Source organism: Eulemur rufifrons, chromosome 7 (genome assembly GCF_041146395.1).
Source record: "Eulemur rufifrons isolate Redbay chromosome 7, OSU_ERuf_1, whole genome shotgun sequence".
NCBI lineage: Eukaryota > Metazoa > Chordata > Mammalia > Primates > Lemuridae > Eulemur > Eulemur rufifrons.
The window spans coordinates 200960163-200979465 of NC_090989.1; the positions used below are offsets into that span (position 1 = coordinate 200960163).

The window sequence follows — 19303 nt, forward strand, 5'->3', positions numbered from 1 at the left end:
CCACAAAAAAGAAAATGAACTACCCAAGTGTGGTGGTGTACATCTGTAGTCCTGGCTACTTGGGAGGCTGAGGCTGCAGAGTCACCTGAGCCCAGAAGTTCGAGGTTGCAGTGAGTTCTGATCCTGCTGCCAATTCCAGCCTGGGTGATAGAGTGAGAACCTGTCTCGAATGGAAAAAAAAAAAAAAAGAAAAAGAAAAAAATCACACAACAAAACAAACAAGAGGCAGTACCATTGTGAACCTTTCTTTTTTTAGCATTGTGTCTCAAAGATCTTGCATGTTGGTAAATAGAGAGCTTCCTCATTCTTTTTTTACACTTACATAGTCTTCTATCAAGTGGATAGACTGTATTTATTTAACCAATGATCTATTAACTTACATGTAGATTGGTTTCTATCTCTTACTCTTTTTTTTTTTTTTTTTGAGACAGAGTCTTGCTCTGCTGCCCAGGCTAGAGTGCTGTGATGTCAGCCTAGCTCACAGCAACCTCAAACTCCTGGGGACAAGCAATCCTTCTGCCTCAGCCTCCCGAGTAGCTGGGACAACAGACATGCGCCACCACGCCCAACTAATTTTTTCTGTATGTTTTTAGTTGTCTAGCTAATTTCTTTCTATTTTTAGTAGAGATGGGGTTGTGCTCTTGCTCAGGCTGGTCTTAAACTCCTGACCTTGAGCGATCCTCCTGCCTCAGCCTCCCAGAGTGCTAGGATTACAGGCGTGAGCCACCACGCCTGGCCTCTATCTCTTACTCTTAACACGTAATGCTGCAATGTTTATTCTTATACATAAGTCATTTATGCACAAATACATCTGTGGGATAAATCCCCAAAATGGAATTTCTTAGGCTTAGTAGTTAAGAAATTTGTCATTCTTCAGGGTTTTTTTTCAAACAAGTTCTCACTTTGTTGCCCAGACCCCAGACTGGAATACAGTGGTGTAATCACACAGCTCCCTGCAACCAACTCCTGGGGTCAAATGGTCTTCCTGGCTCAGCCTCCAGACTAGCTAGGATGACAGGCATGCACCACCATGCTCTGCTACTTTTTAAAAATTTTTGTAGAGACAAGGTCTCACTATGTTGCCCAGGCTGGTCTCAAACTCCTGGCCTCAAGAGACCCTCCCCCCCCCAGCCTCAGCCTCCCAAAGTGCCAGGATTATAGGCATGAGCCACCACACCCAACTTCCTGCAGAGTTTTCTGAATGCAGTACTACTCTTCTCTTGGTGAACTCTTCCTCATTCTCCAATGCTAATGTTAAACATTAGCTACTCCTTGAAGACTTTCCTAATTCCCTTTCTGAGGATAGTCATTTGCTCCCACCTTTGTGCTCCTATTGCTCCATACATGTAGCTCCATTATAGTTCTCAGCCCTTCGTTCTGACAGTGTTCATGGTATGGCAGTCTCCTCTACTAGCCCATAATGCTGACAAGCAGGGATGCTGTCTGCTCTCTTGTTTGTAACCCTGGGACCATGGACAGTACCCAGTGTGCTATAAATACTCAATAACGATAAATGGGTGTATAAAGACATCACTATGACTGGAGTAAGTTCCAAAAATTATGGTCCTCTGGAGAACCTGAGACAAATGTCAAATGCCAGTGTGTATTGTTATGCTTTAGCATTTGGCCTGGCTGTGTCAGTTGACTGAAAGAGTTACTAGACTAGGAACAGAGCACATTGAGCCCAGGTAAGTACTGCATAAGGATCCTGCTGGAATCAAGCATCACAAATCCATCTTTCATCACATAAGCAAAACGTACATTGACTGTGGAAGCTTACAACAGTAGACTTGAACAACCATGTCTCAAGAGGTGTGGTAACAGGGTTAGTGCTTTAGAAACAGGAAGATCTTGTGGGCTTCTCTCTTTTTTTTAAAGACATGGTATCCTCTGTTGCCCAGGATAGAGTACCATGGCATCAGCCTAGCAACCTCAAACTCCTGAGCTCAATCAATCCTCCAGCCTCAGCCTCCAGAGTAGCTGGGACTACAGGTGTGCAACACCACACTCAGCTAATTTTTTCTATTTTTAATAGAGATGGGGTCTCGCTCTTGCTCAGGCTGGTCTCAAACTCATGGCCTCAAGCAATCCTCCTGCCTCTGCCTCCCAGATTGCTAGGATTATAGGCATGAGCTACCTCACCTGGCCCATGGACTCCTCTTTTGACTGTCTCCAGAGGTGACTGGCTCTTACCATTTTCCATCTCTAAGTTCTCAAAATTCTCAGGAAAGATCTAACATAAAGAAAAGACATATATTTCAGGTGATGGATATCCCAATTACACTGACTTGACCTTTACAAATTATATGAATGAATTAAATTATCACTTCTACTGTGAACACATGTATATCTGTTATGTATCATTAAATTTTTTTTTTAATTCTTGGGAAAGAGCTTGATAGGTCAGCAGGATCTCCCTTTGCCTCATTCAGCCATAGCTACAGGCCAGCATGGGTAACATAGGCCTGGCCTTCGGGGAAATCATGATGTGCCAGGCAGCCACTGTAATTTCTGACACTAGAGGTGCCAAGGAGACAAGGCAGTGGGCTTCCTATCAGGCATATGTGGTAGAACGACAAGGAAGTGAGGGAAAAGTAGAAAGGTTAAGGGGCAGGGATTGAGCCAGGAGAGCAAGCAGCAGTCTAGGCATCAGGATTAGACTGGCAGCCAAATGTGGAGTTGGAGCCAACTGAGTACATCTGGCCCCAACGTCAAGATCAGCTCTGGGAACTAGAAGAAGACTGAGCCTACCTTTGGCAAATGAGTGGAGAGCAATGAAATGGATGTTCAGGCTGGAAACCAACCTGGCCCTGGCATCCACCATTCCTGGATACGGAACTTGGAGCAGAGCTATCCATGCACTCCGCTTCATCCACCTGCCAGCTGACACCGTGAAGGACAGACAGGCGCAGCCTGCCTTCATCCCCACAGTGTACCCACTAAGCACCTACATGTTTCATAGTCTCCCAACTGTTGGTGCTTGTTATTTTCTCCTACTTGATGTTATCTGCCCTTGAATCCAACTTGTACACTGGTATGACTGAGAAAAGGCAGGACAGTGGCATTCATTTTGTGCCTACTGGGCTCCAGACGTGAGGATGGAGATCTCGTATGCATTATCACATTTTCATTCCTCAAACTGGGCATTTGAGGGAAGAATTAGATCTATGTTTTTTAAAGAACCACTTTACTGAGCTATAATTGACATACAAAAAGCTGTACATGTTTAATATATATGACAATGAGCAGAGAAAACTATGAAACCAAAATCACAATCTAGAGTTTGGAGACACCCATGAAACCACCACCACAATCTATGCTGTAAACATATCCCACCTCCCAACGTTTCCTCCTATGATTAGGCCTTTTTTTATAGATGAATTAATTGAAGCCAAGAAAGGTAAAGTACCTTGAATAAGGTTATCTGAGAACCCACTGCTCATATTCCCCCGCTAACTCATCTTCATTTTATTACATCCACACAGGGCCCAAGGCACCAGTCTGGATGGCACCTATATGCCAGCCATGATGTCATGTCCATGAGTCAGGAAACCTCGACTCTGGCCTCGGCTGTGCTATTAATTGGCTGGTGGTTCAGTTTCTCATGTGGAAAGTGAGAAAACTGAATTAGCTGAATCCAGACCCTTTCACTGCTCTGGAAGTGCTATGCCTCTGGTTTCACAGCTTTTGAGGCCATTAGACATTGCTTCTGCTTTAGAGAACTTTAGTCTGCAGATCTATGCCTTACTGAGGCTACGCTGCTTTAGCCTCTGCAAAAATATGCCACCATCTTTGACGTTCTTTACTCCTTTGCTAATCTTTTCACATAATGTGTCATTCAACAAAGCAGAATTGAGTACCACCACACAGGATGATTCCCAAGGAAACTTTGAATTCACCTAAACGGTTTCTCAGGTATAATTTGGTATATTATCTTCTTTACCGCTCTGGACTATAAGAGTTATTTAGAAACTGCCCTCCCTCACCCCCCATTTCTGGTAGTGGAAATCTTTGCCACATGAAGTCCTTATTCAGAATTCTAAGATGTAAACCAAATGTCAATGGGCATGAAAAAAAGTTATATCAACAGCTCAGGAAAAAAATCCTGTTGGGAAAAAAGATTTGGTACTGGAAAGACTTTTATGGATAGGAAGTTAGACAAACTTTCACACACTAGAAGTGAAAAGCAATGTGGAGGTCAAAGGGCGGCGCAGAAGGCTCAGCATAGGCTGGTGGGCTGGAGCTCAAGACTCCTGAAATTGATGGATACATCTTTTTAAGAGTGGACATGTCAATCATTTCTTTAAAATTGGGCAGCCCCCAAACTACCCTCTTCTTTTTTTAATAAGGCACTCTGTGAACCAGAATGGGTCTGAAGAGACTCCCTAATATTCAATTTATTTATTTATGTATTCTTTTCTTAGAGAAGGGAATCTTGCTATGTTGCCAGAAGTGCTAGGATCATGGCAGTGGGCCACTGCCCCCAGCCCCTACTATTCCATTTTAAAGTGTAAGGTATCTGTGATGTAAATCCTGTCCATTTCCTCAATTTTGTGTGCTATACACATAAACACCCTTAGGTGAGTGGGGCTTTCTGTTTGTGTAGGGTGGTTGTCGGGAGTGAAAAATAAGGAAAAGGACTGAGTTCTGCATAAACTAAATTAATTCACTGAAAGCAAAAACTACCATTTATCAAGTGCTTCTGGGTCCCAGATAATATATTAATGCTTGGTACATTTAATCTTCAAAACCTGAGGTCCCCAACCCTTGGGCCACAGACCAGTACCAGTCCATGGCCTGTTAGGAACTGGGCCACACAGCAGGAGGTGGAGGGGGGTGAGTGAGCAAAGCTTCATCTGTATTTGCAGCCATTGCCCATCACTCACATCACCACCTGAGCTCTGCCTCCCCTCCCCACAATCTGTGTCTTCCATGAAACCGGTCCCTGGTGCCAAAAAGGTTGGGGACCACTGCTCTGAACAACTTTGGGAATGAGGTGCTATTATTATTCCCACTTTGGAGATTATCAAACTAAAACCTAGAAAAAATACATTATTTGTACCAAGTTACCCAAGAAGCGAGTGGGGAATGGACATGAATTCACATTCACCTGACTCCAAACTTCCTTTCTTACCCAGTCACCACTCTGCATGGCTGCCCACGATGGACACGGACTTAATCACGGGGACTATGAAAACTTGGAACAAGTAGCAAGTTATGCTTTCTACTCTTGTCTTCATCCTCCGGAGCTAGTTTTTGCTATTAAAATATTTTGTACTTTACAAGTAAAAGGAATTTGCTAGATAAATATAAACATGGTGTCAACTTCTGTTAGTACTATTATATAGTGTTTATTAACTTACAAATTGCTCACCATTATACTTTATAAGGCAGATAGATAGTCACATGGCAGAAGGCAGTATAACCATGGTGGTTAAGAGTGCATATCTGAATCCTTCACTCAGACATTTAACTATATGAAAAACCAGGCTAATTAATTAATCTATTTGTGTCGTTACTGTCTCCTTCATAAAATGAAGTTTATAGGCCAATGTTATTACTTTATAGTCACATCTTCATTTTTGACCTAAACTCAATCACCCAGCTTGATCATCCATGCTTTTTTCTCCAGACTTGGATCTTAATATTATTTTTGGCTTATTCTAAAAATATAAAAATCTTTATAAAATAAAAAAGATAGTTACACATAAAGCAAAATCAAACAAAAAAAAAAAAAACCTCTGAAGACAACTCTATTATTGAAATTTCAAAATATTCCCAGCAATAATATTATTATCTAATTGAACATAGTTTCTTATGGAGGTAATTTTGAGTGGGGCAGTTATTACTTTATCATTATCTCAAGTACTATAAAACAGAGAAATCACACACACCCTCCTCTTGTGGGCTCTGGATCCAGATAGCTGGGAGCCCAGTATCACATCCTCAGAGAAATGTCCAAAGTAGTATTCCCTGGTACAGATGCATCAGGAATACAAAAGAACAGAGTTGACTGAGTTTGGGGATGTGGTTCTTAATTTTCCTAATAACTAAATCCTCACAGATACCCAGTGTTCCCAGAGGCTGTCGTCACTCACCGCCACCTCCTTGTCCACTGAACCGATCTACCTCTTTTGGAATTTGCCAATATGCTGCCTCTCCAATTTACACAAACACCCTGGACCTTCTTCCTATTCAGACATTAGCCAGCCAAATTCAAGTCTTGTCTTTGGTTTTCATAATACCTGATTGCCAGATTCAGGTTTCCCTAAATTAACTGACTGCTGCCTTTGTTCTCAAGTTTATACCTAAACTTCTTTGTTTGGCCCAGACAGGTACCACCCATAGTTCAGGTACAACCCAGCCAACCTGTCTTCTAGAGCCTGCAGGTGAAGACAAGTAAGTGCTCACCCTTGGCTAGGAAAATCTGGAAGGTAGAAGACAAGAACAGAGCCACACAGTGACAATAAAACTAGCAGGCTGGAAAAATGAAATAAGCATAAGACCTGTATACTGACAACTTTGAAGCACTACAGAAAGAAATTAAAGAAGACCTATTTAGGAGATGTATACATGTTCAGAGACTGACAGACTCAGTGTTCTTAAGATGTTAATTATGCTCCCCCTCTTCAAGTTATCTATAGATTGAAAGCAATCCCTATCAAAATCCCAGCAGCGTGTAGGTGGACAATGACCACCTGATTCTCCAATTTATATAGAAGCACAAAGAACCTAGAAGAGCCAAAATCATCTTGAAAAGGAAGGTCAAAGTCAGAGGAATTATACTTCCTGATTTTAAGGTTTACAGTATCACTGCAGTAATCAAGACAGTGTATTATTCATATAATGATAACAACTGAACAGAATATCAAGTTCAGAACTAGATCCTCACATATATGGTCAACTGATATTCAATAATCAATGCAGAACAGTCTTAAAGGGCGCTGGATCAACATGAGAATATGCACATATTAAAAAAACCCACGACCTTTACCTTACACCATTTATAAAAAAATAACTTGAAATATGTCACGGGTGTAAAGATTAGAGCTAAACCTATATAATTTTCAGATGAGAGCAAAGAAAAAGTCTTCGTGACGTTGGGTTAGGCAAAGTTTTCTTAGGACACAAAAACATGAACCATAAAAGAAACATTAATGAACTAAACTTCATCAAAATTAAAAACTTTTGCTTTTCCAAAGATACTTTAAGAACATTAGGCCGGGCGTGGTGGCTCACGCCTGTAATCCTAGCACTCTGGGAGGCCGAGGCGGGTGGATCACTCGAGGTCAGGAGTTTGAGACCAGCCTGAGCAAGAGCGAGACCCCGTCTCTACTAAAAATAGAAAGAAATTATATGGACAACTAAAATATATATATACAAAAAATTAGCCGGGCATGGTGGCGCATGCCTGTAGTCCCAGCTACTCGGGAGGCTGAGGCAGGAGGATCGCTTAAGCCCAGGAGTTTGAGGTTGCTGTGAGCTAGGCTGACGCCATGGCACTCACTCTAGCCCGGGCAACAGAGTGAGACTCTGTCTCAAAAAAAAAAAAAAAAAAAAAGAACATTAATGGTAAACCACATGGAAAATACTTAAAAATCCTTATCTTACAAAGGATGCATGTCTAGAATATATAAAAGTCTCCTATAATTCAATAAAAGCTAAGCAATCCAATTAAAAATGGGCAAAAGATTATACATTTCACTAAAGAATATTTTTAAAAACCTGGCAAATAAGCACATGCAAAGATGCTCAACATCCTTACTCGTCAAGGAAATGAAAATTAAAACCACACTAGGGTAACACAACAAGGCACCAGAATGATAAAATTAAATGAGTAACGATGCTAATTTTTGGAAAGGATATGAAGCAACTACTACTCTGAATAATAGTTGGGCTTTTCAAAAAATAAATTTAAGGCCGGGCGCGGTGGCTCATGCCTATAATCCTAGCACTTTGGTAGGCCGAGGTGGGAGGATGCTCGAGGTTAGGAGTTGGAAACCAGCCTGAGCAAGAGCGAGACCCCATCTCTACTAAAAAAAAAAAATAGAAAGAAATGATCTGGACAGCTAAAAATATATATAGAAAAAAATTAGCCGGGCATGGTGGCGCGTGGCTATGATCCCAGCTACTCGGGAGGCTGAGACAGAAGAATCGCTTGAGCCCAGAAGTTTGAGGTTGCTGTGAGTTAGGCTGATGCCACGGCACTCTAGTATGGGCAACAGAGTAAGAGTCTGTCTCAAAAAAAAAACAAAAGACAAAAAACAAAAAATAAAGTTAAAATATACTTACCATGCACCCCAATGATCTCACTACTATTGACCCAAAAGAAATAAAAACATCTATCCACTCAAAACCTGTACTCAGCCCAGAAGCAGTTGCTCATACCTGTAATCCCAGCACTTTACGACACCAAGATGGGAGGATCATTCAAGGCTAGGAGTTCGAGATCAGCCTGAGCAAAACAGCGAGACCCCATCTCTCCAAAAAATAGACAAGCCAGCTGGGTGTGGCAGCACTCGACTGTAGTCCCAGCTACTCAGGAGGCTGAGGCAGGAGGATCACTTGGGGCCAGGAGTTTGAGGTTGCAGTGAGCTATGATGACACCACTGCACTCTAGGTGGGATGACAGAGCAAGACTCTGTCTCAAAAAATAATACAAATAAAATAAAAATAAATAAACAATAAAAGAAAAAGAGAAAAGTTAGGTGAGTGGCATGGGGTTCAGTTATAGTCCCACCCTATTTGGAGGCGGAGGCAGGAGAATTGCTTGAGCCCAGGAGTTTGAGGCTGCAGTGAGTTATGACTGTGTCACTACATTCTACCCTAGGCAATAGACCAAGACGCTGTCTCTAAAAAAACCCCACCTATACATAGATGTCCACAGCAGCTTTATTTACTATATTCCCAAATTGGAAATAATCCAAATATTTCCCAACTGGTGAATGGCTATATAGAAGAAAAGGTGGAAAACTTAGTGATAATTACATGCCATAAAACACTACTCACCAATAAGATGGAAAGGACTCCTGATACATGCAAAAACATTGATGCATCTCAAAAGGTGCTAAGTGAAGGAAAATTTTCATTAATGCAAAATTCTACAAAAAGCAAAACCATTGTGATAGAAAATAAATCAGTTATTGCCTGGGCATGTGGGTTGGGGGAAGAGAATGACTGCAAAGTGACGGGAGAGAATGTTTTGGGGAGGCAGGAGAGAGAGGGAGGGGAGAGGGAAAAGGAAGGAAGGAAGGGAGGGAGGGAGGAAAGAGAAGGGAAGGGGAAGAGGAAGAGGAAAAAGGAAAGGGAAGGGGAAAGGAAAGGGAAAGGGAGGGGAGGGGAGGGGAGAAAGGAAAGGGAAGGAAAGGAAAGGAAAGGAAAGAAGGAAGGGAAGGGGAGGGGAGGGGAGGGGAGGGGAGGGGAAAGGGAAAGGAAGACAGAAAACATGAGTTTGTGTTTTAATAACACGCAGAGTAAAATGCTGTAAGACTTACTAGAAAGAAAGAGACTGATAAAGAGGCTGCTTGAAGATAGGCCCCTGGGAATTTGTCAACTAGGTTTAAGCACACATCACAACAGGCTTGTGCTCCCTGAATTTTCAATAGAGCGTTATTTATTAACATCTGGCAGTCAAGGTAAGACTGCTTGCTCTTGCAAAAGATTAAGATATCACAAGAGGGTTGCTAGGATCATCATCCCCATACTTAGAATAGCCCCAAGAGAGCACAATTCTAAGTGGAAACATAGGCTGTGTTCAGTCCTGGGTTGGCCCTGGAGGGTTCCCCAAGGGCTGAACACATAGATCCACATTCAGCTCCACTAGGATCTTTCTTATCAGAAAAGAAGACAGCGTGTGATGAAAACCAACTGCTAAGAGCTGGACATTATCATTTCAGAATTTTCCAGAATGAAATTAGCTATACCATATGTTTACACCCCTTGGGAGATGCCCTTTAAATTATATCTTAATGCATGAGAGAACCCTTACACTCACAGGAGAACAAGAATGATAGTTGTTCCTTAAAAAATAACCAATGAGCAAAAAGCACGAGCTAGCAATTAAGAAGGACACATCACATTTCGTTTCTTCAACCAAAGCAGTTCCCAATGGAGATCTCACGTCTCAGAGCCAAGCTCAGTTGTTTGCGATGTCCAAGCTAAATATGCTGATACCAACTTCCAGGATGAAGCACGGAAGTAAAAAGGCAAAACACGATAAATCAAGAAGTACTGTTTCTCTGTTCGTAGAGGCAACTTGGTATGGAAAGGCACCTGTGTGACCTGAATAAGTGACTTAACTTCTCTGGGTCGGACTCTGTCTCCACCTCCTCTCTTCCCTCATCATTCCTTTTAATTAAATATAACAGTAACTGCCTTGATGCACTATCATGAGGTTTAAAAAGCAAGCCTACTCAGAAATAGAAATAAACTTTCCCACATCCCCATCAAGCACCTTCAGCAATTATCAATGCGTGATCTTGTGGTTTTGTACCCCATAAGCTTTCTCTGTGCCACCCCTGAAGATTATTTTATAGCAAATTCCAGACATACCATTTCACTCATAAACATTTCAGGATGTATCTATAAAGGACTATTAGAATCACAGTACTACTATCAGCTCCCCAGATTCCAAGTTATTAAACATTTTAGTAGGAGCTGCTGAAGGTAGAAACCAACATTTCAGAAGAAGTTGGATTTTTTTTTCTTTTACTCTCATTCATTAGGGAATGGGATTTACAGGAAATCCACCCCCCACCATTGTTTACTTAGTAGGCACAAAAACCATATCAATTAGGAAATATGACAATGCTTTTTCTTCTAAAATACCAATAATTATAAATTTAAAAATTTATGATTTGCATTGTTTTCTCTAAGAAGTCAAATAAATCATGATGCACTAAAGAGCTGTGGCACCCTGTAGTGTTCCTGATAATGGTAACAAATGGAATAATCACATTAATAATCTACTTCCTGTACCCAAAGATACACGTAGTAACCCTACTTCTGACGGTACCTTAGCTACCCAAAGGATTTCGGTGATATTAGGAGGAGATAGTACACCTTTTTAATGAAATCATTATTCCAGTTTTTTGTTGGGGGCCGGGGGGATAGCACCAAAACCTAATCCTAAAATTCAAGGACTATATTACAATGTAATTTCAAATAAAAGATGCTATTAGGAACATGAGGACCATATTGCAGTTTTGATTTTGGATCTTTAGGGGACATCTTAAAGTATTATTTTGTAAGCTCTAACAGTTTTTCCATTGCAATAGTTCTCATGGTTCACAGACTCTCAGTGGAGGATGTGATGCTCAAGACAGTAATCCGCCACAACATAATGGACATAGCAATGAAGAAAGCAAAGACAACCACGAGGCCAGCAATAAAAGTGAAGAGGTGTTTTAATGGGTCTTCTTGCATGTTTTTCCTGAATTCGAGTTTTTAATCACAGTACTGTTCCTAGGTTATTTGTACAAGGGGTTATCTTTTGATCAGTCAGTTCCTGAATTCAGTAAGCAAGTTGCAAAAAGGCAAAAATAAAAAAACTTTGTAAATTTGCCAGTGTATTTAGGGGCCAGGTGGCAACCTAGTTAAAGAAAATAATTATTTTTCCCTGGACTTCTTTTACTGATACACCATTAATAAATAACTTGCTTTCACATTTTTTAAAATTTTGAGTGCCACAGTATGTTAAGAATTAGATGGAGAATCACAGCCTATCTTATACTACTTACCCTAATATAACCAGATATGGAACTAGTTATCCAAGTCTTATCATAGTTTGTTCCACTGTCCACCTGAAGGTCTTGGAATCAAGCATCCCTTCTCATTCTGAAAGTAAGGGAGTTCCTGTTGTCTCTAAGTATTATTAAGATTTGTAGTATGTTGGCATCACAGATAAAACATTCCCATATTCTTTAAAGAGAATTCAATTAAAAGCTAGAAATGATGGAGAAGAAGGCTTGGTCCATTATGCTTTCCCTGAGTACTTTGCTTGACCACCATAACACTTTGGGAAGACAAGATAAAACATGATAATATAAAAGTTTGAACGAGAAATGATGACAAGTGTCTTAATAACAAATCGGGTATTTTTGGTTTTATTTGTCTTTTTAAAAAAATGTAATGCAAAGATTTAATGTCTTTTTTTTTTTTTTTCCTCATCAGAAAACCCTAATCACCGTTGTCACAACTTTCTTTTCTCCCTTTCTTTGGGCCATCCAGTGAAGAGACGGAGAGACAGAAATATCTCTGAAGGGGTCGGGCGCAGTGGGTCACACCTGTAATCCTAGCACTCTGGGAGGCTGAAGCGGGCAGATTGTTGGAGCTCAGGAGTTCGAGACCAGCCTGAGCAAGCGCGAGACCCCGTCTCTACTAAAAATAGAAAGAAATTATATAGACAGCTAAAAATATATACAGAAAAATTAGCCAAGCATGGTGGCACATGCCTGTAGTCCCAGCTACTCGGGAGGCTGAGGCAGTAGGATTGCTTGAGCCTAGGAGTTTGAGGTTGCTGTGAGCTAGGCTGACGCCATGGCACTCTAGCCCGGGCAACAGAGTGAGACTCTGTCTCAAAAAAAAAAAAAAAAAAAAAAAAAAAAAAGGAAAGGAAAGGAAAGGAAAGACCTCTGAAGGATTCCACACTAGATAACTAGGTTGACATCCCTGGAATATAGAGAATACTTGAGAAGTTTGTAATTGCTTTCATTTGAAATATTTAGGCTGAAGAAAGTTTCAAATTTTTATAAGCATAGGTTTCAATGTTTAAAACTTGTTTTGAGGGAGGAAGATCCCTTTGTCATTTGCAAGTAATTAAACATAATGGCCAACTGTACATGTGCAGTATTAATGGCTATGTTATACAGTAAATGTGGATCAAAATCCATTTAGAAAATGTTAAACTGTTTTTCCAGACATGGTTGCAGCATGCTTTCTATTAGCGTGTATGTTAATGTGTAACTGATAGTAGAACAAAGTTACATCTTTTCTCTATTTTTTTTTTTTTTTTTTGAGACAGAGTCTCGCTCTGTTGCCCGGGCTACAGTGAGTGCCGTGGTGTCAGCCTCGCTCACAGCAACCTCAAACTCCTGGACTTAAGCGATCCTACTGCCTCAGCCTCCCGAGTAGCTGGGACTACAGGCATGCGCCACCACGCCCGGCTAATTTTTTTCTATATATATTTTTACTTGGCCCAAAGTTACATCTTTAAAACTACCACTTGTATAAACTTTTCCTCTTTTCCCAAATACCATGGGTTTTGTGCATATTTTTAACAAATCTTGGATTTACCAGACTGCCTTTCTGCTGGTTGTGGGGTTTGCAGAAGTTGAGCATTTTTATGGTAGATAAAATGTTACTGGTATACAAGTACTCACGCCCTCCTTTTGTCAAAAGCTAATTTTAATCTCACAGTCTACATTGTGCTGCACTATCCTGTTTCTGTGAAACGATGTGTGTTCTGTACGCCCTTCTGCATGCCAACTAGAAATGATGCTGAACTGACAATTCTATGAGTTTTGTTAACTTTTGCAGGTTATTTAGTTTTGCAGCTCAGAATTCAGTGAAGTCGTACGATCTCCCTGCAGAGAACAGACTGGGTATACACAGGAATGAATCTGGCTTCAGGGTTCAATCATCTAAGATCCTTTACAGGCACGAGTAACTGAAACTGCAAACTAAATAATCTTATTTTTGAGAAATGTCTCATTTCCAAGTTTTCTTAATACTCATTATGGAAGTATTTTTTTACTTGGAGAAAAGTCAATCTGCGATGCTTATGCAGTAAATATAAGTAAGGGAACTAACCTATTTGAAAACATGGCTGTATTAGAGGGGACTTTTTATTTTCATGTCGGTATCATACAACATTAGCTGTCCCATCGCAGTACTTTCAGATAGTCTGTATATTGATGTATAGAGATTATATCAGGGTGAAAACAATGGCAACAAAAACTTTAAGGGTTATATTTACTAAAGGATGGCATTTCTAAGACATTTTGAATATTGGGCCACTGGGTGGGTTTTGATAGAAAAGGATACTTCTCACGTTTTCAAACTATATGAATACAGGAAAATAACATAGCAGTTTGTGTCTAACATTGTACGGTTTGACCTCTAGGATAACTGTTTTCATCTACAGATTAAAAATTTGAATTATTTCAGTAACTGGATTTTTGCTTTTGAGAGGTCTTACGATGGAACTAGGAGCCACTGTTTTGAGAGAACCCCCATAAAGACCAGTCATTATCTGTTTGGTTCTTAACTATAGTTTTAATCTGGACAGATTTATTCTAGTTAACCTACAAGTGTCAACATGTAAACTTGTTTGGATTAAAGAATTTTTCTGTCAAACTCTATTAGTAAATTACTTCTTTGCTGTTTATAAGAGTAAGCGATGGAATTACGGATTTGCTGCCAAGGAAATAATTTCTTAGCTGGTCACAGAGATTGTGTTCTGTGGGCAGACAGGGTAACTAAACAATAAGCTAAATATGGCAAAAATAAAGAAAATGGGATTTACTTTTTCTCCAACCTCCCTTTTTTTCCTGAGTCCCAACAGATCTAGTTTTACCAAGAAGCCACAGAATATTCAACTTCTAGAGACAGAGCAGCATTCTAATAATTTATGTCTGCTTTGGCATGTTTCTTAAAGCACAGTTGTCTTCTTAAGAGATTTTCTCTATTTGTCCTAAGCTGATTCACACATAACTAACACTCTCAGAACTCTTTAAGAGAAGTCTTATGAATGGTTATCAAGAACTATTGGGAGCATTGGCTCAGCTTAAACTGGGTAGCTGATCAAAACTCCACAGGTGAACAAGCCACTAAGTGATAATTTCAATGAAACAGCTAGCCAAAAAAAAGTATGTATAAACAACACCTATTTTGTGCTGGGGTTGCTTTTTTTTTTCCCCCCCTTTATCATCATTGGATAACATTTTAAAGAGTAAGTTGATACATGACCCAGCAGGATAGAGTGTTGAAGGTTTCTCAGGTGCTTGGAGAAATTTCAGATACACCATCTGAATCAGAGAACCTGATTACGACTTTGTGTGTGTGAACATTATAGGGTCCTTAAGCCTTATAATTGCTATTATGCCTAGTGATTTCAAATAGTATGCTGACAGATTTACCTTGTTTTACTGATGCAGTAACGTCAGTGTATGTTCCTATCCCCACACACTTACCTGGATGTCAGGTCAAGATGAGATCTGCCATCTAATCCTGTACAAGAGCAAAGGCTTTTAAAGGGCTCTGTGAGGGCTTCACTAACAACTGGTTTTGTCCCATTGGCCAGAGAAAGGATGATCTGTCGGAAATAGCAAAGCCATATCCTTAAAGAATTAAGAAACAAAGAAAGGTGAAATAGGCACAACTGTGTTTATATTTGTGTTGGATAATTCGGCAACACACAGATAATGTTAGAGATGACCAACCTTTCTCCCAGTGAAATCCAAATGTTTAATTATCCTTTTTGACAAAGATGTTTAAAGAAATAGCTATTGCTTTTCTATATATAGTGATTTTTGTGTAAGTGCATCCAATATTATATCAAAATGGAATTCATTTCTAACTACAAACAATATTGATAAGTTCATGACATCATTGTCATATTTGCTTTAATTAGCGTGTTGTGTTTAATAGGACGAAATAGAAATGAAAGCTGTCTTAGATCCGAGACTTTGTAGCTCCAAAATATACAAAGTTAAGAATTTCTTTTGACTGCAACTTGGTGGGAATAGCTGTATGTACAACACACTGACAAACTGTGGGAGTAACCTAGTTAGTCTTTCTACTCAGTTTCACCAGGAATCCATAATAGGTATCTGAGTCTTTGGTGACAATGTTAACCTTAAGAACTAACACTTTGAATAAATAATAAAACAGTGTTTTAACTGATACCTTTCTTCTCTGTCCACTAAAATGAATGCATTGGCAGCACACATGGAATAATGCATTAGATGGGAAGATTGCTTGAGGCCACAAGTTCAAGACCAGCCTGGACAACATAGCAAGACCCCATCTCTGGGAAAAAAAGGAAAAGGAATAAAAAATACATTTTACCTGTGGAATTTTAGAAATTGGATATATCACTTATTTATCTTAAATCTATGGTTTTCCAGTAGAATTTTCAATCTGCTCAATTTAGCACTCTTCAATACAGGAAAGTAAAAACATAGGAACATTATAAGCTGGCCAAGGAGTGGCCGCTTAATTCCCTATAGTGATCCTCTGTGTACTAACTGAATGAATCAGCGAATGAGAACCATGCGAGACATACCAGAAACAGGTGCTTGTCATCTCCAAACCAATCGACTTAACTGATATGTAGCATTTCAAGTCCATAAAACATAACTTCACCATCAGTCTTTTAAACACATAGTCCTACAAGATTCATCGTTGTTTATTTATATGGTAAATGTCTGTTCTTAGCAATCCAGATGTGGAACTTAGATGAATTTAAATATAACCTAGGAAAGAGACAGTAAAACTTAAATATTTATAATGCACTTAAAATCTATTTTTTAGCCCTCTTAAAAGTCTTAAACGGTATTACATTTTCCACCCAAAAAGGTTTCCAGAACATATTTCAATAAAGATAGCTACAATTTTCTCCGACGATCTGGACCTGGAAATTTATGAAAAAGTTTCCTTTTCCCTTTGGCTCAGAATGAGAGAAAAGCGTAACTAGGATTATTATAGTTAGAGGACCAGAGGAATGGAAGAGCTGGGCCAGAAACACTCCTGTGTTTACTTGTTTTCTTTTTGCTTATGGAATACTGGATAGTATTAGCTAAGACATAGTGAACCAGAGCTAGTAGTCAGTAGGATCTTGATTGTTCCATGTGTCCACAGTCATATAAACCCTATTTTTTTCATCTTCATACTAAACTGACATATTTTAAACTCATAACACTTATGATTCATAGAAAGTTTCTGTCAAGAATTGAAGCGTCAATTTAAATGTTACTTCTGTGAAGATATGAATATATACTCAAGATCTTTTTACTTTCATTATTAATGTAGTCTCATTAAAATGTCTTACGTGCCTAGTTCCTAACAAAACTAAACTTAGTGCTCGCTTCGGCAGCACATATACTAAAATTGGAACGATAAAATATATAAAAAAATAAAAAATAAAAAAAATAAAAAAAAAACAAAAACTAAACTTAACATTACAAAAGAGCCCACTATAAGATTAAATTACACAATAGCTTTTCTTAATGTGATATTTATTAAATAATTCACTCTTATTTCTCTCCCTAATTTTTGTGACAGATATTTGAAGGACTTTTACCGTGGAAGCCTCATGGTAGATGGTGTAGCTCTCACATTCTTCAAAGAATTTTCAAAACACTTCCACCACTCGAAGTATCATTAATTGCATTCTATCATAAGTAAAAAACACTCTGGACAGAGAATGAACAGGATTAGGAGAAAGAATCAGAATACGTATATCTGACCAAGGATTCAAATTTAGCACTTCTGTAACGCAGTAAGATAAACAACCAACTTACAATGGGTAAAAAGCACTAAAGGAAAAAACATACTTTGGAATAACCACTAAATTAAATATGTTTCTAAACATTTAAATATAATCAAGTTACTTTATAGGAAAATCTCTGATTCAGGCTTTTTTTTTGATAGCTTTAGCTTATTGTTCCAAGTGCATCATGCTCCTCAGTGGCATTTCTTAGAAATACAGTAACCATCCAAGAGAACAGTTATTTCAGAAGGCTGCACTTTTCTCTGTGTGTGTGTGCATGTGGCTATTCTTAATTAAAGGTTCCAGGATCAACATAAAGATAAACAAGGAATTCCCCCAGTTTGTTGCCTTCTGAATCATTGCGGAGCATTCAGAAGCAAACATCACAAAAGAAACATGGGTCCTCTGGTACAAAACTGTCACTGTTGGTCGCCTATCTGTAGTTTTTATAAAAGATATACATGAGGCCCGGTGTGGTGGCTCACGCCTGTAATCCTAGCACTCTGGGAGGCCGAGGCAGGTGGATCGTTTGAGCTCAGGCGTTTGAGACCAGCCTGAGCAAGAGCAAGACCCCGTCTCTACTAAAAATAGAAAGAAATTAGCTGAACAACTAAAAATATATAGAAAAAATTAGCCGGGCATGGTGGAACCTACCTGTAGTCCCAGCTACTTGGGAGGCTGAGGCAGAAGGATCGCGTGAGCCCAGGAGTTTGAGGTTGCTGTGAGCTAGGCTGATGCCATGGCACTCTAGCCGGGGCAACAGAGTGAGACTCTGTCTCAAACAAACAAAAAAAAAAAAAAAAAGAAAAGAAAAGATGTACATCATTAAGTTTTTCAGGCTTTCATGTGCTGTAAGTTATAACCTGTGTGTAGCAATAGGTAAACATAGCATTCCCAGTATTGCCTTGTCAGTCTACAATATTAAAACATAAGCCTTTATATAATTTTGTATACAATATTAAAACATAAGCCGTTAATTTTGTATACATATGGAGATACAGACAAATCACTACGAATACTCTACAAGGCAAAAGGGCATCTAACACTAAGAAACATTGCAGAATGCTGTTTCTCTGTAAGGCTTCCCCCTAAAGGTGAGTAGAGAAGAACATAAGTCTGTACTTGCAAGCATCATACATTTGCCATGACATATCTGTCCTCTAGGTAACTTACTTATAAAAACCGTCATTTTCTTCAAACAGACCATCTTGAAAAATCATCCTATAATTAGATGCTACAGATCTGATGCACTTTTGCTTAATTTATCTTTTTAACTGGTAAAGGAGTTCTGGTTAATTTGAAAACTCCAACTGTTTTGCTACCTAAAATTCAGGATAAAATATCATAATATAAAACATCATGGCCGGGCGCGGTGGCTCATGCCTGTAATCCTAGCACTCTGGGAGGCCGAGGTGGGCGGATCGTTTGAGCTCAGGAGTTCGAGACCAGCCTGAGCAAGAGCGAGACCCCATCTCTACTAAAAATAGAAAGAAATTATATGGACAGCTAAAAATATATATAGAAAAAAAAAAATTAGCCGGGCATGGTGGTGCATGCCTGTAGTCCCAGCTACTCGGGAGGCTGAGACAGGAGGATTGCTTGAGCTCAGGAGTTTGAGGTTGCTGTGAGCTAGGCTGACGCCACGGCACTCACTCTAGCCTGGGCAACAGAGTGAGACTCTGTCTCAAAAAAAAAAAAAAACCATCATATGCAGCTGGGAATATGGGCAACATTATTCAACTGAGATTGTTTTTGGCTTGAGATGTTACTGGTCACAATAAGATGAAAATGCTATTTTCCAGTGTATTTGAA

General features: G+C 39.5%; 1 protein-coding gene across 5 annotated transcripts in view; it reads right to left on the minus strand.

Moving 5' to 3' along the window:
- LOC138388322 (MAP/microtubule affinity-regulating kinase 3-like) overlaps positions 1 to 19303 on the minus strand; it is a 70932-nt gene that overhangs the window by 39344 nt on the left and 12285 nt on the right. For 2 of the 5 annotated variants that reach the window (XM_069476261.1, XM_069476262.1), the window contains 6 exons: positions 18146 to 18263; positions 17303 to 17414; positions 16286 to 16475; positions 15907 to 16029; positions 15192 to 15313; positions 86 to 164 (listed from right to left, as the gene is read on the minus strand). In XM_069476261.1, the coding sequence (XP_069332362.1) occupies positions 86 to 164; positions 15192 to 15313; positions 15907 to 16014 (309 nt within the window). In that variant the 5' untranslated portion in view covers positions 16015 to 16029; positions 16286 to 16475; positions 17303 to 17414; positions 18146 to 18263. Of the gene's footprint in view, positions 1 to 23; positions 165 to 2142; positions 2234 to 15191; positions 15339 to 15906; positions 16030 to 16285; positions 16476 to 17302; positions 17415 to 18145; positions 18264 to 19303 lie in introns of those variants that run through there. The other 3 variants (XM_069476263.1, XM_069476264.1, XM_069476265.1) reach the window with 3 other exon arrangements.